The 21,168-nt window shown below is 40.7% G+C and overlaps 1 protein-coding gene across 6 annotated transcripts in view; it reads left to right on the top strand.

The window, feature by feature from the left end:
- The window catches only part of LOC125455788 (uncharacterized), a 55,527-nt gene that overhangs the window by 18,242 nt on the left and 16,117 nt on the right, over positions 1 to 21,168 (top strand). For 3 of the 6 annotated variants that reach the window (XM_048538243.2, XM_048538240.2, XM_048538245.2), the window contains 4 exons: positions 16,486 to 16,516; positions 17,707 to 17,787; positions 20,230 to 20,390; positions 20,859 to 20,997. In XM_048538243.2, coding sequence (XP_048394200.1) covers positions 16,504 to 16,516; positions 17,707 to 17,787; positions 20,230 to 20,390; positions 20,859 to 20,997 — 394 coding nt within the window. In that variant the 5' untranslated portion in view covers positions 16,486 to 16,503. Of the gene's footprint in view, positions 1 to 15,834; positions 15,975 to 16,485; positions 16,517 to 17,706; positions 17,788 to 20,229; positions 20,391 to 20,858; positions 20,998 to 21,168 lie in introns of those variants that run through there. The other 3 variants (XM_048538244.2, XM_059649438.1, XM_059649437.1) reach the window with 2 other exon arrangements.

Genomic DNA, 21,168 nt, shown 5'->3' on the forward strand with positions numbered 1-21,168 from the left:
AGAAGTGCTACTTGAAGCTTGACCCTTCTTTTTGACCATAACACTTGTAAAATTCTTATCCTCAAGGAACTTTTCAACTCCTTTTCAAAATAATGTATGGAATTGATTTGAGACATCTTTCAGGCATTCCAGATCCTGACAATTGTGTGTAGTGTTCCCGTTACTGGGGAAAGGAAAAACCATTACGACAACTGAAGTGGGCAAGAGTCCAAACAATCAAATTCTTGACATCATTTAGATTAGATTCCCTACAGTGTGGAAACAGGCCCTTCGGCCCAACAAGTCCACACCGCCCCTTGAAGCATCCCACCCAGACCCATCCCCCTATAATCCACACACCCTTGAACACTAGGGGCAATTTAGCATGGCCAATCCACCTAGCCTGCACATCTTTGGACTGTGGGAGGAAACCAGAGCACCCAGAGGAAACCCACGCAGACACAGGGAGAATGTGCAAACTCCACACAGACAGTTGCCCGAGGCTGGAATCGAACCCGGGTCCCTGGCGCTGTGAGGCTGCAGAGCTAACCACTGAGCCACCGTGCCGTTGATTTAAACTTTTGCAATTCATTTCTCTTTCCTTAGGTGAATCAGTTTATACCATTCAGTGGCAAAAGATTATATATATCTATTTTGATCTCAACAATTACCGACTCATTTATTTATCTTTCAGCTTTCACTAACTGCTGCCTAATCTAGATACTCAATGTTTCAGAAGCTGACTGCATAAACTATGCATAACTGGTAGATTTGTTCATGTGCCTCTAGCCCAGGAGAGTACACAGTTTTCACTGCCTCAGTTGAAACCTGGCAGTTCTCCATTCCTTCACACTTTGCTGGAACAACCACAACTGCAGTAGATGCCTCAATGTTCACAAAGGCACAATGTATCCCTTGTCCATTACTTCACCCAGATGGGCAATGACAATGCACTAGCATCAGCTTTTTCAGGTGGCACTTTAGTGCAGAGAGTCAACTAGCAGCTTTTCCCTCTCAGATGGCAACTTCGTGGGTATACTCAGACAGAAGAAATTGTCTCACAATGGTACCTCAGTTTCAATGGCAAGGCAAGTGGCTTGTGGCCGAGATAAAACTTTTAATGCAGAAGGCAGTGCTGGGCTATTTTTTGCCTGGGGATTGAAGATGGTTGATCAAGGAGTTTTTCTAAGGATCCTTGTGATTATGGCCTGGGATTTTGGCCATGTTCAGTCCTGGCAGTCAAGCAAAATGAGTCAAGCTCTTAGTTGGTCTATCAGTCTGGGTGAAAAATTCTGTCCAGAAGATGGGCTACAGTCAGTTGGGTCTGCTTGGATAATCCATCAGGGAATGGGCCACACTGAGTCAGTGCATTGGGCCCTACATATTCTGCGGAAGGAGAGAAGATGGCTTTAAAGTTTGGCCATAGCTTCAAGGCTCTAGGCTGTGGACACTGCTGCTACGGAGTATTGGTGATGGAGAGAGTGAATGTTCATGGATATAGTGCCAATCAAGTGGCTGCTTTGTTCTGGATGTTGGCAAGCTTCTTGAGTGTTGTCGGGGCTGCATTCACCCTAGCAAGTGGGGAGTATTCGATCACTTTGTAGATGAACAGGTTCTGAGGAAATCAGAAAGTGAATTACTCACTGCATGATTCCTAGCCTCCAACCTGCTCATATAGGCATGGCGTTTGTATGGCTAGTCTAGGGTAACCCCCTCCAGGATGTTGATACTGAGGTATTCAGTGATTTTGATACTATTGCATGTCAAGGTGTAATCGTTAGACTCTCTCTCCTTGGAAATGGTCATTGACTGTTACATGTATTGCATGAATGTTAGTTGCCATGTGTCAGCACAATCCTGGACATTGTTTAGGTCTTGTTGAATTTGATATCTGCTTCAGTATCTGAGGAATCTTGAATGATAGAAAGATTATGCAGTCATCATGAACATCTGCACTTCTAACCTTACAATGGAGGTAAGGTCATTGATGAACCAGTTGAAGGTGGTTGGGTCGGGATAGTACCCCGAGAAACTCCTACAGAAATGTTTGGAGTTGAAATGACTGACCTCCAAATACCACAGCCTTCTTTCTTTGTGCCAGGTATGACTCTGAACAACAGAGTTTCTCTCTTACTTCCCACTGACTTCAGTTTTGCCAGAACTCTTTGATGGCACATTTGGTCGACTACAACTTTGATTTCAAGGTGAGTCCCTCTCACCTCAACTCTGGATTTCAGTCCTTTTATCCATATTAGCAACAAGGCTGTCAGGAAATAAATGGCCATGTTGGAATTTGAAGCAGTTTATTGCTAAGTACGTGTTGTTTGATAATGATGACTAAGGGTAGATTGATGGGGCAGCATCTGATCATGTTGGATTGTCCTGCTTTTTCCTCATAGAATCCCTACAGTGTGGAAATAGGGCCTTTCGCCCAACAAGTCCACACCAACCCTCAGAGCATCCCACCCAGACCCATGCCCCTATAACCCACCTAATCTACACATTCCTGAACACTATGGGCAATTTAGCGCAGCCAATCCATCCAACCTGCACATCTTTGGACTGTGGGAGGAAACCGGAGCATGCAGAGGAAACCCATGCAGACATAGGTAGAATGTGCAAACTCCACACAGACAGTCACTTGAAGGCAGAATTGAGCCCGAGTCCTTGGCGCTGTGAGGCAGCAGCGCTAACCACTGAGCCACCATGCTGCCCCCTTGTGGAGGGGACATACCTGGGCAATTGTCAGTCAGAATTTGCTCTGAGCTCTCTTGATGATAGACATTGAAGTACCACACCATGAATACATTCTGTGCCCTTGCCATCCTCTGTTTTTCCTTTAAGCACTTTTCAACACAGAGATAATTTGATTCATCAGCTGAGGGAGGACAGTACATGGTAATCAGCCGGAGGTTTTCTTATCCATATGTGTCCTGATGTCATGAAACAACAGAATGGCTTCCTAAGCTATTTCAGAGGGGAGTTAAGAGCCAACCATATTGCAATGAGTCTTCAGTCACATGTAAGCCAAATCAGGTATGGATACAAGTTTCATTCCTTCAAGGACATTAGTGAACCAGATGGATTTTCCGGACAAGTGACAATAGTTTCATGGTCATCATTGAGCTTTTAATTCCAAATGTTTGCTGAATTAAAATTCCACCATCTGTCATGTTAGGATTTGAACCTGGGGTGCTAGGGAAAGTGAACTAGCAATTTAAATTAAGAAACATATCCATAGATATGCTGAGATGGTAGGAACTGCCGATGCTGGAGAATCTGAGATAACAAGGTGTAGAGCTGGATGAACACAGCAAGCCAAGCAGCATCAGGTCCAGACCTGAAACGTCAGCTTTCCTGCTCCTCTGATGCTGCTTGACCTGCTGTGTTCATCTAGCTCTAAACCTTGTTATCCAAAGATATGCTATGGTTCAAAGAATGACAACTGGGTTCTATTCAGTGTCACCAAAGCAATATACAGACCCAACACCCTAGGTCTCAAACCAGTAAGGCATAAGGATAGAACACTTTAGAAAAGTGAAGAGAAACTCTCAGCCTCTGAAGGAGAGAATGCTTCAAAGAACTCCTGAATCATGATACAGTTATCAATGAGGGAAAACTGTTCGACTTCAACTGGGAGAAATCCAAATAAAAAACAACAGGAACCTCTTTAGAGGCACTTCAGGATGGAGATGACAATGTAACCTCTGCTCTCTCAGTAGGAAAGTTTCATGTCTTGAGTAATGTCTTTGCTGAAGCGTACAGAAGAATTGGACTCCGCCTCAACCTCAAGAAGGCTCAAATCCTTCACCCAAGTCAAGTCCCAGATGATTCTTCCATTAAAAACAATGGAGAAATTCTCCCAAAAGTGGAGCATTTCCCTGACCTGGGAAGCTATCTCTCATCTAAGGATAACATTGATGCAGAGATTCGAAACCAAATCCTATTTACAAGCGTCACCTTTAGACACTTAAGGATGAGAATATTCAATGGCAGTGGCATTTCTGGCAATACCAAGTACCTTTCTTTATGAGGTAATTATTCTTCTGACTCTTCTGTAAGCCTCTGAAACTTGAATGTTACCTTTGTGATGTTCTATCAACGCTGTTTGAGATGGATTCTCCAAATCAGTAGAGAAGCGACAGTTTAGTGATATTGTCACCAGATTATTAATCCAGGAACTCAGCCAGTGTTCTGGTGATCCAGGTTCAAATCTTGCCATGACAGAAGGTGGAATTTGAATTCAATTAAAAATAAAAATCCAAATTAAGAATTTACTGATGACCGTGAAACTATTACAACTGTCAGAAAAGTCCATCTGACTCACTAAAACCCTAAAGTGTAGGAAATCTTCCACCTTCACCTGGTCTCCAGACTAACAGCAATGTAGTTGACTCTCAACTGCCTTCAGAAATGTCTTTGCAAGCCACTCAAAATAAGGGCAGCTAGGGAGGGGTAATAAATGCAGGCCAGTCAGAAAAGCCCACATCCTACAAGGGAATAAAAAATGCTATCGCACAATCAACAGGTCAGATCTAAGCCCTGCAGCCCTGCCATATCCAGTCAGGAATGGTGGTGAACAGTTAAGCCATTCATTGGAGGAGGCGACTCCACAAATATCCCCATCGTCAATGGAAAAGCCCAACACATCAGTGCAAAAGATAAGGCTGAAGCATTCGCAACAATCTTCAGCGAGAAATGCCTAATGGGTAATCCGTCTCAGCCTCCTCCACTAATGCTTGGAAGCATTGGGTACTGCAAAGGCCATGGACCCTACAAATTTCTTACAAAGTAATTGTGCTCCGAAACTTGCCACTGCCCTAGCCAAGCTCTTCTAGTAGAGTAACAACACTGGCTTCTGCCCAACAATGTGGCAAATTGTCGAGGTATGTCCTGTACACACAAAGCAGGAGAAATGCAAACTAGTTAATTACCACGCAATCAGTCCATTCCAGATTGTCAGTAAATTGATGGAAGGTGTCATCAATAGTGCTATCAAGCAGCACATGCTCAACAATAACCTGCTCAGTGATGCCTAGTTTGGGTCCCGCGAGGGTTCCTCAGCTTCTTTACTCATTTAGCCAAGGTTCAGACATGGTCAAAAGAGCTGACTTCCAGAGGTGAGCTAAGAGTGACATCCCTTGATTTCAACGCCACATTCAACTGAGTGCAGCATCAAGGAGCCCTAACAAAACTATAATCACTGAGTACCAGGGGTCACTCTACACTGTTTAAGAGTCATACTTGGCACATAGGAAGATGGTTGGGGTTGTTGCAGATCAGTTATCTCAGCTCCTCTGCAGGAGTTCCTCAGAATAGTGTCCTACGCCAACCATCTTCAGCTACTTCATCAATGACCTTCCCTGCCTCATAATCACAGCCCTTAGATACTGAAGCAGTCCATTTTCAAATGCATCAAGATCTGGACAATATCTAGGTTTGGGCCGAGAAATGTAAAGCAACATTTATGCTACATAAATGCCAGGCAGGACACTCTCCTATAGAAACAATCTAACCAGTACCTCTTGAAATTTAATGGTGTTACCATCACCAAATATCTCACTGTCAACATCCTGGGGGAGGAGAGTTACGATTAACCAGAAACTCAACATAGCCACAGTTGCTACAAGAACAGGCCAGAGGCTAGGAGTACTGCAATATGTAAATCACCTCCTGACACCCCAAGGCTCAAGTCAGGAATGTGATGGAATACTCTCCATTTGTCTGGATGGGTGCTGCTCCAGCAACGTTCAAGACCCTTGACTAAAAGCAAACATTCTTTGCTCAGATCAATGATGGCACTTGAATGAGAGAAGGACAAAGGAAGTGCTTCAAAGGTTACCCGAAGCCTTCCCTCAAGAAATGTAACATAGATGTCAATACATGGAAGGCCATCATTCTGAAGCAAGTGACTTAGATGGATCTCCTGTTGAAGGGAAGCTATTTCTCAAGACTATCAGCTGGCAAGAGGAAATGGATAAAAGGGACTGGAGAAAGGAATGCTAACTCAATGCCAGGGATTATATCCACATTCTGGAAACACCTGTCAAATGTGTGTTTAGAAATGCAGCTCTAGGATCAGGTGCATCAGCCACAAAAGGACCTATAGAACCAATGACCAATGATACAGAATTTCCTGGGTGGACAATCATATTCATTAGTGAGTGATTTCCAGTGACAAAATCCAGATTTTCATTGAATTCGAGTTCCATTGTCTGCCCTGGTGGGAGTTGAACCCTAGAGAAAGTGAACTGACAATTTAGATTTAGGGATAGATCAATATAGAAGCAATGGCAGATATTTAAGGGGATATTCCAGAAAGTGCAGAATAGATACTTTAAAAAAAAGGACAGACCTGCCGTCTATGGTTAACTAAAGGATAGTATTAACAATGAAGAAAAGACGTTATTGTGCAAGGATTGGTGGCTAATCAGAAGATTGGACAGAACATAATAAATACAACAAAGAAGTAGCAAAAAACTAACAGGATGTGAAAGTTAGCTAACTACAAGAGAAAATTAGCCAACAACTTAAACACAGATAGGAAAAGTTTCTTAAATACTTAAAAGAAAGAGAAGAGTTCACAAAGTAAGTGTTGATTGTAAACAAAATGAATCTGGGGAATTAGAAATGGACAATAAAGAGATGGCAGATAAATTGAACATATATATTGCATTGGCCTTCACCAACAATGATACAAATAATGTCCCAGAAATAGCAGTTCATTAGGAATTGAAATTGAATTGAATAAATTTGCAATTAACAAAGAAGTGGAATTGTGCAATGTTAGAATTGTGAGCTAACAAGTCCAAAGGCCTGGATGCATTTCATCCTATAGTCGTAAAAGAAATAACAAGTGACATGTTTGGTGTGTTGGTTTAAATTTTCCAAAACTCATTAGATTTATGGAAGGTTCTTTTGGATTAGAAAACAGTCAATGCAACTATTTTATTCAAAAGGAAGGGAGGTGGAAAACAGGCTAGTTAACTCAACATCTGTCGAAGAAAAATCATCAGCAGCTATTATTAAAAAAGTTATAGCAGGGTACTAGGATAAGTTCAAAGTAATCATGCAGAGCCAACATGGTTTTAACAAAGGAAAATCATGTTTAATTAATTTATTGGTCTTCTTCAAATAAGTAACTCATAGCTAAAAGGGAACTGGTGGATATATAGAATTTAGATTCTCAGAAGGCATTCGATAAGCTGCATATCAAAGATCATTATGGAAAATAAATGCTCATGATGTTGTCATGGGTAGCAGTTTGACTAGCTAACAGGATGCAGAGAATAGGTATAAATGGGTCTTTATCAACTTGGCAGGATGTCATGAGCAATGTGTCACAGGGACCCATACTGGAGCCTCAACTCTTTATAAGTTATATATATGATTTGGACGAAGGGACTAAAGTATGGTAACTAAATTTTATGATAGAAAGATAGATTAAGTGAGTGGGCAATGTTGTGGCAAATGGAGTATATTGTGGAAAAGTGTGAATTTTTCACTCTGGCAGAAAGAATGAAAAGAAACATATCTAAATGGTGAGACATCGCAATGGTCTGAGATACAAAGATATCTTGGAGTCCAAGTGTGCCAATTACAGAAGGTTAGTTAGCAGATAGAACAGGTAATCGGGAAAGCTAATAAAATGTGTTGTTTTATTATGAGGGAAATTGAATGTAAAAGTAGTGAGGTTATGCTTCAGTTTCACAGAGCAATGTGAGACCGTATTTGGTGCACTTTTGGTAGTACTGGTCACCACACTTACAGAAGGGTTTTAGTGTGTTGGAAGCAGTGCAGAGAAGGTTTATTAGACTAATAGCTGGAATGAGCAGATTGCATTGTGAGGACAGGCTAGACAGGCTGGACCTGAATCCTCTGGAGTTTGGAGGAGTCAGAGGTGACTTAATTAAAACATATAAAATCCCGAGGGGACTTGACTGGATAGATGTGGGAAGCAAGTTTCCACTTGTGGCTTGCTTAGAATTAGGGTTAACAACTTAACAATAAACGGTCACTCATTTATGAAAGAGATGAGGAAACAATGTTTTCCCTCAGAAGATTTTGAGTCTTTGGAATTCCATTCCTTGAAAGGCAGTGATTTCAGAATCTTTGGATATTTTTAACACAGAAGTAGAGAGGTTTTTGCACTAAGGGAATGAAAGATTATCAGGGATGTATAGGAATGTAAAGTTGAGGTTAAAATCAGATCAGCCATGAGTCAGCTATTGAATAGCAGAGCAGGCTCTAAGCACTGAAGGGCTTGTTCTTGTTTCTTGTTCATATGACCATATGACTCTGGAGCATTCTCCAGGTACCTGGATTATTAGGCCAGCAACAATATCACTCGGCCATTACCTCCCACGGGCGGGTGGTTCCGTATGGCAACTTTCGGAGGGCAGCTTTAGTGAAGCTAGGAGCCAGGTTGGACTTCTAGAGACATCTCTGAGCTTCTAGGGGCAGACACCACAGGCTGATGGTAAGTTCTAGGCCTGCAACATCTGAAGTAGTGTCCAGCTGGAATTTAAATATGGTGCCAGACTTTTGACTCTGAAAAGTCCAACCAGTGGCAAGAACCACCGACTCACACCCAGCGTGGGATTTGCTGACTAACTTAGACAACATCTCACTTGCGTAGATAGTGAACTGAGTACAAGTGATCATGTGAGGTAACTTGCCCTGGACGTTAGCAGATGTGACACTCGATACCATGCTTCTACTTCCAAACAGCCACTGAGTGAGAAAGTGGCTCTTCTTTTCCCCACAAGATCCTTTGTCAATGATTTTCAATTTATGACCCCTTGTAATTGACATACTAACCAAAGGGAATATCAACTCTATCCAAACCTCGCATCTTGTTTGAAAGTCTTTATTAGAACTTGTATTGAGTTTCTCTTTACATACCTTGTCTAGCTTCTCATCAAAATTGAAGTCCCTCACTACAGGGTAGCTTCCTAATTGACCTTCTCTATACCAAGACCAAGGCCTTCACATATTTCCTGAAGGATGATTTCCAGAGCTGTTCCATCTAGTGTATAGTGAGTGATTTATAACAATTATAGCCTGGCCTCTTTATTTTCTATTTTTTTTACCTTTAATCAGTTCTGATATAAGTGTTATCAATGAAAGGTTAACTCTGCTACTCTGTACACAGATACTGCCTGACCAACTGTGTATTTACAGCATTTTCCAAGTTTATTCAGATTGCCAACATTTGCAGGTTTTGCTTTTTTTTAAACCATCTCATTAACTCAACCTGTCTTATTTAAAAAGTTTGTAGATGACGTTTAGATCTCTGCTCATGTTCAATGTTCCAAATCATGACATTTATGATACACTGTTATTTTATGCTAGACCTCTCAAAATGCATTACTTCAAATCTCCCAGCATTGAACTTCATCTTTCACATTTCTGCTTGCATCATGATAATCAAATCTTGCTGTCTAGTACTTTACCAAGTTATACTTAATGACATTAGGATATAGTTTTTTGGAAAATGTATAAATTATGGTGAGGAAGATAAACTTACACCTAAATAATTGGCAATAAAATTCAATTTTAGCTTTATAGAAGGAGCATTGCTGTGTATCTGTAAACCAATTTAGATTAGATTAGATTCCCTACAGTTTGGAAACAGGCCCTTCGGCCTAACAAGTCCACACCGCCCCTTGCAGCATCCCACCCAGATCCATCCCCCTATAACCCACACACACTCCTGAACACTACGGGTAATTTAGCACGGCCAATCCACCTAGACTGCATGTCTTTGGACTGCGGGAGGAAACCAGAGCACCCGGAGGAAACCCATGCAGACATGAGGAGAATGTGCAAACTCCACACAGACAGTTACCCGAGGCTGGAATCGAACCCAGGTCCCTGGCGCTGTGAGGCTGCAGTACTAACCGCTGAGCCACCGTGCTGCCCATAAGCGAGACCTCTCAAAATGCATTACTTCAAATCTCCCAGCATTGAACTTCATCTTTCACATTTCTGCTTGCATCATGATAATCAAATCTTGCTATCTAGTACTTTACCAAGTTATATTAAATAACTATAGGATATAGTTTTTTGGAATCTTTATGAATTATAGTGACAAAGATAAACTTACACCTAAATAATTGGCAATGAAAGTCAATTTTAGGTTTATAGAAGGAGCATTGCTGTGTATCTGTAAACCAATTTACTTGATTTCAACTACTAAAGCTTTTGAAATTGCTTTATGCAATCATTGTGGGCCTTGATCCTAATCAGAATTGTATCGGGAACTAACTTCATGTGGTACTTTACTGGATGATCACTTCTGGCAACATATGGTATTTGCCACATTTACCAGTATGTGATGCAGGGGAAGCATTGTCACCAATTCTGGCCACTTTCACCAATCACCCTTTGTCTTTGCTTTGTCTGAGCCTGCTAATGAATAATGGTAAATGTTACTATAGAGTGTCTATAGAAGAACCACTGATCTAAAATAACTGAAAGGTTTATTGCATTACAGAAATTTATACTTCTACATTTGGTCAGGCATAACTACTACGACCTTACAGAGCAGGTACAGGTCCATCTGCTACATCTGAAAGCTAGAGTAGAGCTCAACACCTTCACCCGCAAACTGTGTGTGCCATCACTAGAATGGGTGGAACTAATGTAACATAAACATTAATGCCTTCAGAACCAGGTCTTATAATGGTATCTTACATCATTAAACATGTTTGTTTTCTGCTTGCTGAGTAATTTCTGCCTGCTGCAATTCCCATGTAGGTATTTAATGTGCTTATCTGTCTATAATGTCCAGTGCCACCCTAAACTTCTTTATTTTAAATATTTACACTAAGAAACTCAGTGAAGGAATGTTAAACTCTTCTATGGGAACAACGGTTAGTTTCACATATAATGTGAAATGGCAGCCTCCGAAGTAGTTATACATCTTTAAACTTAATTGACTCTAAAGACAAGGAGTACCAAGCTAGCTCTTTAAATTTAGTGAAATGGCTTCACGAATGAGAATTATTTACACAGTTGCTAACAGTTTGCTTTCAGATGCAAAATGATTTTTCAGATTGCTTTTCAATAATCATCAATAGTCATGTTGAATATGCTGCCAGTCTAAATAATTCATCTAGTGCCGTAAATATAAATCAATTGCTCTCATAAAGAGATTTGACATTCTTCGTCATAACAGGAAACATTAGGCTGGGTGTTTATTTATTCGTAATGTTTTCTATTGGCTGGCCTGTACTAATTTGGTATGTTTTTTTTCAAATGAATTATAGCCCATCTTTCAGTGATAGGAATGTCTGTAGCTTCTCATTAAGGTTTGAAGAAAATTGCCTTGTTTATTTAAAATGTGTTGAATAGTTTTAGCAGTTTATTGTAGCCAGCATGCAATTTGCAAGGTTCAGCTGTAAGCCCTCTGTGCCACTGGTACATACTGTCATCAAATTATTGACTACAAACAGTAGCAATTGCCAGCATGTGTAAAACCATTACTGAAGTTCCTATAAATCCCAGTGTAAAGGGTAACCGCACTCCCAGCAAAGAAGTAAGCCTGGATTCGAAATTGGGAACAACAATGTAGCTACAATTCTCTGCCTGCCCTTTCTATCACCATTGGCATTCTGTAGCCTGTAGGGATGCAATTGTTTTGTACTCTCTCTTACATATATCCTGACAAAATTGCACAATAGCTTTACAATATACATCGACTTTTCTTTTGGTTCGGTCATTGGATGTAGGGTTTGCTGGCAAGATCAGTATTTATCATTTATCCCTAATTACTATTGAAATGTTTGTGGTGAGCTGCCTTCTTAGAGTCACAAAGTAATGCAGCATGGAAACAGGCCATTCGGCCCTAACTGGTCCATGCTGACCATGGTGACCTCTCAGCTAGTTCGAACTGCCCACATTTGGTCCCTATCCCTCGAAACGTTTCTCATTCATGCACCTACCTAAATGTTTTTTAAATGCTGCTGTTGTACCTGCTTCAACCACGTTCTCCAGCAGCTCATTCCATATAAACACCACTCTCTGTATGAAGAAGTTGCCCCCTCAGGTCCTTCTTAAATCTATCTCTTCTCAACTTATACCTATGCCCTCTAGTTTTCAATTCCCCATCTCTGGGAAAAAGTCTATATGCATTCATCCTGTCAATGCCCCTCAAGATCTTATATACCTCAATAAGGTCATCCTTCATTCTCCTACATTCCTAGGAATAACATCCTACCCTGGCCAATGTCTCCTTATAATTCAGGCCTACTAATCCTGGTAACATCCTCATAAGTCTTCTTTGGGCGCTTTCCAGTGTAACTATGTCTTTCTTATAACAGACCGACCAAAACTGTACACAATTCTCTAAGTGTGGCCTCACCAATGACTTATATATCTGTAACATAACATTCCAACTCCTGTACCCAATGCCTTGACTGATGAAGGCCAGTTTGATAAATGCCTTCTTCACCACCCTGTCAACTTGTACACCCAGGCCCCTCTGTTCCACATCACTGTTCAGGGCCTTAGCTGAACCACTGAAGTCTATGTGATGTGGGTAGACACTGTAATTTTAGGGAGTTTCAATTTTCTTACACAACAGTGATGATGGTAATATATTCCCAAACCAGGATGGGAAATTTGCAAGTGGATATTTTTTTCTCTTGCCAAGACTGCCCCTTGTCCTTATAGATGACAGAGTTGAAGGTTTGTGAAGTGCTTTCAGAAAGTTCTTGGCAAATTGTTGTAGCGTGCCTTGTGGATAGCATATACTGGGGCTGCTGGAGAGACTAAATGTTTAAGATGGTGGACTGGTGCTAATCAAGCATGCTGCTGTATGAATCGTGTTGAATTTCTTGAATGTTGTTGGAGCTGTACACATCACCTGACTAATGCAAAAATGTTTTATCACACTCCTGACCTGTTCTTGTTGATGGTGGACAGTTCTTGGAAGTCAGTAAGCAATTCAATTAACAACAGGTTCACAGCCTCTGACCCGCTTTTGTAGCCAGGACATTTATATGTCTAGTCTAATCAATTTACTGGTCAGTAGTCGCCTTCAGAATGCTGGGGTGAGAGTCTTTCTTTTTGTTCTTTTGTAGGATGTGGGTGTCAGAGATAAAGTCAGTACTTGCTGTCCATCCCTGATTACTCTATGAGAACAGTTAAGAGCAAATCTTGCCATGTCTTTGGAATCACATCTAGCTCAGACCAAGTAAGGATATTAAATTCCCTTCCCTAAAGGACATCAGTAAACTAGATGGTTGTTTATAATAATGAATGGCAATTGTGTGGTCACCATGTCTGAGATGAGTTTTCAATTCTATTATTTTATAAATAACTTAATGTGTATTTAACCAACAGAGATCAAGGGAGCCTCAGTATGAGCTGACAGAAGAGGTTGGGTTTGGACCCATAGCCCCAGATTACTGATCAGTGCCATTACAGCTACAACACCATCTTCTCTTCAATGCATTTCTCCAGCAATTGTAATGTTGTATGTCATAGAAGATGATTAGATTTTGCTGTGTTGATGATAATAATTGATTGACACTTGTATTTCACAAATGCTCACTGCTATTTATCAGCCCATGCCTGATTAATATCCTGATCTAGCTGTATTTGTGCACTCAATGTTTCATTATCTGAACAGTTGCAATTATCAGTGAACTTCCCTGAATCTGACTTTATCATCAGAGAAAGTCATTGATGGAGTAGTTGAAAATGGTTAGATATAGAACACTTGCCCATGGATGTTCTGCAGTCATGTCCTGAGACAAGGTTAATTTTCCTCCAGCAACAAAAACTTTGTGCTAAGTATGACTCCAGGCAGCAGAGAGATTTCCTCTGATTTCCAACGACTTCAATTTTACAGGGGCTTCTTGATGCAATGGTCAATGAAACAATGCTTTGAAGTCAAGGGTAGCCTTTTACATATTACCTCAGGAATTTACCTCTTTTATCCATCTTTGGAATATGAATGAATCCTGGAGCTGGGTGGTCCCAATGGAACACAAACAGATCATGAGTAAATAGTGCTGTGTAAGTAATGTCAAGGATCCCCTCTGTCACTCCACTGATGACTGAAAGTAGGTTGAAGGAACAGCAATTGGCTGTTTTGGGCTGGACACATCTGGTGAGTTTGCTACATTGTCAGAATGTTGTAGTTGCACTAACATCTTAAATAGAGGCATGGCTAGCTCAGATTCTTCAGATAAATGTTAAATCGATTGCCTTTGTTCTTCGTGCACCCAGTTGCTTTCAGATATCACATGGAATGAATGTGATTAGCTGAAGAATGTCTTCTGTGATGGTAGAAATCTCAGAAACTGGCCAAGTCAGATCATCAACTCAAAGTTGGTTTAAGCCATGCAATGACTGGGCTGCAAAGGAAATTATCCCCAGATCTTGGGGTAAGACATTGTCAGGATGTATTTGATAGGGGAGTCCAATAACATATTCCCATCTCTGTACTCATTTTGAATCTAAAAAAGGTCACTGGACTTGAAATGTGAACTCTGTCTTCCCTTCACAGATGCTGCCAAACCTGTTGAGTTTCTCTGGGTCATTCTGATTTTGTTCCAATGTCCATCATTCCTAGAATGTGAAGGGCCCAGTCATATTCCGGGGGTGACTTCAATTTCTACCTCCAAGAGTGGCTCAACAGCTTCACTACTGACCAAGCTGGTCAACTCCTAAAGGACAAAAGTATACCACAATCTCTGTCTTATCAACTTCCCCTTCATGATGGCATACAGCTGCTCAGTGACATCCTTGACCCTGGCACCAGTGCAGCAACACACCATTCTGGAGTCACATCAGTGATTGCAAAAATGTCTGTCTGTTCCCTAACAGATGAATCCCTTATTACAATCGCTCCTGCTTTCTTCCTCCTCCTCCCTCTGTACAGTCAGGCCTCTTGCAGTACCAGAAGCTTGGCTCCGTATGCATTACCTTGAGGAATTGACACCCTCATCAATATCCAAAAGGAAAGCCAATTTGTAAGCAGGAATCCGGGGAACTCCTGCACTACCTGCCTGATTCTTTTTCACTGCCTGGTGGCTACCCATTCCCTTCTTTCCGTGAGTCCTTCAAGCTGCAGTATAACCAGGCTCCTTGTTATCCCCATAACTCTCAGCCTCATGGATGTGACACCCAGCATCTCCAGCTGAAGCATTGAGTTTAGGGTTCTGCAATTGAGAGCTCCCCCTGCACACCTTAGATCCATGGCTTCACAAATGTGACTGATCCTGCATTCCACTCAATTGCCTCGTCTGCCATGAATGATAATTAAACTTGCTTATTCTAGCTAAATTTTCTAAATGCTTTATGAGAAAGCAAAATATTTGTTATGTTAACTTTCCTTTTCTTAATCTCTAACTGTTGCTTATCCTTGCTGTGTTTCAGTTAATTTTCAGTTAATCTCTTAGTAATTTTACACTTTTCTTTACATAAGTGCTACTTGGGGTTAGTGTTTAAAGATAGATCATTGGCATCCAATCAGCTTACTGCCTAATTTGTTTTCTTTAAAATTTCTGACCTGTTCTTAGTTTCTTTAATATGTAAAATGATTCTATTTATCTTTAATCTGAAGCAATTTTCAGTTGATTGATTGGTTATGGCTGTCAATGAACTTAATTTCCTGCAATGTCACTTTTTTCTTGTACTGGGCATCCAAATTTGGGCTTCAATTTATTCTGTTAAAAAGATTTTACAAACTATGAGCCAAAAAAAAGCAAAAATCACCTCTTCTTCTCTGTACCGAATTCCCGGTGCTTCAAACACACACACACACACACACACACACACACACACACACACACACACACACACACACACACACACACACACACACACACACAATGTTGCACTCAGCATGTGCTCTCTCTCCCAAATGCTCATGTGTAGCTTTCTAAGCCAGTGTGAAGAGAAGCATACAGGGTGCGCATTAGATGCAAAAGGGAAACAAAGCTACAGAAACTCAGCCTGGGGAAAATGGTGGGGAGTGGGTGAGTTCTCAATTTATGGAAAAATTGCTTATCATACTGTTTTATTTTGTGATAAATGTCTAAAAATTTCCTAAATTTTAATTTAAAATGCTTTCAATGTGTAAGTACGCACCAGTGTATGTGTGGATATATACACAATAATATATGGTAATGGTAATTAAGCAACTTTGGCATCTCACCATCATTATAATGATCCTAAAAAGACAGGTTTTCAGCATCTCAGTGAGCTGAAATATTATGAGGAATGCAATGGTCATAACATACTGAGATGTTAATTTTCTGTGGTGCTTGATATTGTGAGTACTAAATAATAGGTAATAGGTAAGGAAACTTATAAATCGTGCATAGGCTTGGACAAATGCACATTCTGGTGAACCTATTTTTAATAACATTCACGTTATCACTCAGGTTTATCATTATTGTTGTTCTTGTGGTTCTCTGAGAGTAATTCTGTACAACATACAATTGAGCCAATGTCTTATTTCCTTCTTAAATTCTGTGTGTTTTCTAGGTCACAACCTGCTTTGGAATGCAATGTAGTGGTATGTGTTTCTCCATTTTAAAACATCTGACAGCATCTGCGAAGAAAGCTAAACAAAAGAATTATTTATGTTCTGCATCCAGCAAAAGCAGTTAATTTAGATTTGGGAATTGTTTGTAGTTGTTCACTGAGAGCAGCAAGTTAATTTCAGCTGTACCAACCAAAATAATGAAGCACTGGGATTCAACCCAAAGCTATTTGACTGCAGGATAAATTTTAAAGTGTAGCTTCACAATATTTACCTTACAACTCAAAGCAAGTTATTCTAGCTTTACAAAGATTGTTAGTGGTACTTCGTTTGGAATTTGTGTGTATTTTTGGGCATCCTACCTTCTAAAGAACATGTTCGGCTGAGGATAACAAGTCTCTTAACTTGATTTTGATTCTAAGCTGCAATGAAAACTTCTGAGATGAGCTTGTTTTGTCGGGGAGAAGCTTTAAAAATAATTAACTCAGGTACTGTGGTGAAGATGATTGTGTTGTTTGAATGTTATTGGACTAATAGTGTGCCAATGCACAGGAAATGTGGGTTCAAATCCCACCACACTAATCAGTGGAAGTTAAATTCAATAACACATCTGAAATAACAAGGTGTAGAGCTGGATGAACACAGCAGGCCAAACAGCATCAGAGGAGCAGGAAAGCTGAGGTTTCGGATCTGGACCCTTCTCCAGAAATGGGGGAGGGGTGGGCTTCTGAAATAAAAGGAAGAGAGGGGGAGGCGGATAGAAGATGGATAGAAGAGAGGATAGGTGGAGAGGACACACATCTGAAATTGAAATCTTGTCTTAATATTGGTTAAAATGAAACTATTGTCATTTGTTGCTATAAAGAAAACTTATCTGATTTATGAATTTTTTTTGGGGAAGGAATTCTGTCGTCCTTGTAACATCTGGACTATATGAGTCCCCAGATAGACAGCAATGTGTTTGACGGTTCACTGCCCTTGAAAATGGCCTAATGAGCCACTCAGTTCAAGAGGAATCAAAATGTAACGAACACTAATCTTGCCAGTGATATTCAAATCCTTGAAAGAATTAAGTAAGAAAAAAGAGCAAGGAGAAACTCTTCAGAAACAATCTTCAGGAAATTCAGTGGATTGGGCAGAATCCAGTAATTGCATCTTAGATGATTTGTGGAAGGAGTGATCTGGGTTAATTCTCAATTCTTGTGTTTTCTTCTCTACATTAGGAAATATTTGTATTAAAAATCCAGTTATTACCAGAAGCTTTGAATTCTTGACTTCCGAATGGAAAATGTTTGACAAAACAGGTAACTGGGCTATCTTTACTGCTGCAGCTGAGCAATGCCACTAACAGTGTGCCTGAAGAGGAAGCTATTCCCTTTTAGTGTGTCTTTGGACTTTAATGAAAGGCACTTTACTTAATTCTAACTGATAAGCCAAATAAAGATAACATTTTTGCGCTCTATTACATTATTTTAATTGAATTTGTAATCAGTAAAGTGAAATACGTCTTTCATTTTATTGCTGTGATAACAGTGCAATAATTTGTATTCATTCCTATCTGATCTGCATGTTATGCTTCAGTGGCAGCATCCATGAGAATGAGCCAGCCAACAGCATCTATGTTTATCACTTTGACACTACCCTTGGCTGCTAATACTTAATCTGACTGTCTGCTCGGCATCAAGTACATCTACACTGCATATTCTTCATAAATGCTGTAATATACACCCTCACCTTGATTTTTTTAACTCCAAACTGATTCTCAAACTTACATCTGGTGTCTGCCAGTTATTTTCATATTTGCAGGGTTGCCTGACTATATTTCTATCTCACTCTCATTGATATGTAAATGTATATCACCTCATGACTGCAGAACTTTCTTTGTCCTGGGCTCCAACCTAATTAAAAGCACGGGGTGGAATATTATTGGTATCTGAGCAACTTGGGCTATGGCGAGATTTTTGGCAGAATTGAATGAGAAATCTGACAAAACCTTTCTCATATCGGGAACATCTTGCTGCATTTTCTGCGGCTTTGTCCAGTGGCGTGGCATCTCACTCGGCTGCAGTGAGTTGCCAAATAGGGGGGATTATAGTTTGCTAGACACCTCAATAATATTCAGCTTCCTATTTTACCAAGTACATCAAACAAGTTAGATACGGACGTGGATGTCAGAGTAGGTACCTGACGATTTCGGCTCACCGTTGGCTGTGGGGAGCCTCCATGTTGCTCAGTGTGAAACACCACCTCAAGGTATGATTTGCGGGCACCATTTGCAGGCATACCTCATCCACAGACATTGGCATCTGAATTTGTCAATCTTTCATGACTATCATGGCACCTCTACGGCCATCACGACACCTCTCTGCTAGGCTTGAAGGACACTCTGAAAGCACAGGCCTGCATTGCAGAGTGGACCTGTAACTAGCACTGAAAGGCAGTTGCAAAGATGCTTTAGATGGAGGCATAGGTACAGGCACAGGCTCCAAACTCATGGATTGAACCAGGCTGCATCTCAAAGCAGCTCGGCACTTGCTCACTTACCACTTGCCTGCTCATAGCATCCCTGCCTTCCCCTGCCTTGCCTTGCCTCACCTTGCTTTGCAGTGATAATTAGTTAAACCACACAATCAGGCAGCCCTCAGTGAAGACGGCAGACGTTTTGCTGGATCACAGCTATGTTAATCTTACCACCTGCACGCTGTACTAGCACCTTATACAGCAAACACACTGCATGTGTCACAAGGAGGCTGCCATGTCTCATTAGTCTTCACCAAATCTGTGGAGTCATCCTTCAGTCAGTGGTCGCAGCAGGATAAGTTAAGGGCAGTCTCCTACACCAGTCCGGGGGATTGTCCACATTACAGACGGCGTCTTCTCAGTGAGAGGAACCATGCCTCTATGTTCCAGGTAGTTGGTCATAATCTGGCCTGTGTGGCCGATCCAGCAGGGAGCTAACCTGGTCAGGGAGATGTACAGCCAATAGTCAGGGGTTTGGCTACTTCACATCTGGGACAGTCAGGTTATGTTGCTCAAGTCTGTCAGGTCCATCCTCAGTGACTAAGGAGAAAGGGGGATGTTGGTAGTGGACAAGGGAGCCTGAATACTGGGGAAGGCAACTGGATGTTTGGGGCTTCATTAACATGCAGTGGTGGACGCTGCAAGACACTGGCCAAGGGATGATTACTGTCGCCTTCCATTATGCTGTAAATTAATAGGGTACAATGGGAAACAAAATGGTAGCGACCATACTCATAACGGATAGTGTTGGTGACTCGGTCTGTGAGACAGGGGACTGCAGGACCCACAAATGGGAGGATCTAATAAAGGGAAACAATACACACAGGCTCATGCACTGTACAAGCCATGGAGCTGGTGTGTCTCTTATTCCTGGCCATCCTAATGCATTGCCTCCCAATTTACTGTAAACCTCCTTGCCCTAAATCACTGACCTCCTCATTCACACAGGTTTTTTTCTAACTAGAGACCAGGGATGGAATAGGAATGTTGCAAGGCAAATTCCAGTATTGTTTGGGGGATCGATTGCCCTGTATACACCTTATTCCTCTTCCCTGCTGTAGCAGGTTATCAATATACAGACTATTCCATGGTACATCCTGTGTGATGGCATCAGTTAGGCATCATACTGGCACATTTGCACATGGAGTTACATTAAATATGCAAATGTAAGTTTATTAAAGTGAAATTTGTACAAATGTGACATAATATCTGCAAACTTTTTCTAGATTCTAAACAAACAGATAACTCAGCCATCTCCCAGGATTCTACTACTGATCGACTGCTTGATCTTTCAAATAAGGTTTTGCCACAAACATTTGAAAATTGTCCAGATGCAAGAAGACTTAAAATAAATACATTATCTTCAAAACTGTGTCATGCACAGGAGGTATGATATTTTAGCATGTCAATGTGTGCTTCTGCAGGACATTTGTGTCTTCCTGAACTTATTCTGAAGCAAAGTGAACTTGTCTTATAAATTAGGTTAGCTGTCATTTATATTTATACCTATCTTTAAACAAAAATCAGAGAAGACCTAATAGTGCTTATCTTCTTGATCAGATACTTTCTGCTAGTCAAGAGTTCAGCTAAAGGTCAATATTGACCTTTATTTCCTGGAAAATTACCTTTTTGATGAGAATTTAACAATCTGAGACAGACTACATGGTGTCTGAGAGGGAAAAAACATCTAGGAATCCAGTGAAAGAATGTTTGAAGTGGAGTTAATTGTCTACAGCCATTTGCTTAAAAACTTCATATTTTTTAAATTAAATTGTATCAACCACAATAGAGGATTATAGATTGGAAGCACGCTGGTGAATACAGAGATTAATTAATAATATTTTTAAACCGCCAGGTGATTGCACTTAAATGCCCGACATCTATACTGAGGAGGAAATCCAAAATGACACAAAATGCAGATGGTTGCATTTCTCACAGAACAAGAACTGAAAGAAGAGTTCGATTTCGAGAATTGGATGAGATAATTTTTGACAGTATGTTTTATCTACATTGTAACCATCTAATGTTATATAAAGCAAATGGATAGCAAAATTAAGCTTGGTTCATAGAGAACTATACAGGACTGGGACTAATATTTGCACTGGGAGATTTAATATTGCCTTTGGGGTGAGTTTAAACTACCTTGTCAGTGGCTTAGGAACCTG

The sequence above is a fragment of the Stegostoma tigrinum genome, chromosome 10 (assembly GCF_030684315.1).
Source record: "Stegostoma tigrinum isolate sSteTig4 chromosome 10, sSteTig4.hap1, whole genome shotgun sequence".
NCBI classification, from domain to species: Eukaryota; Metazoa; Chordata; class Chondrichthyes; order Orectolobiformes; family Stegostomatidae; genus Stegostoma; species Stegostoma tigrinum.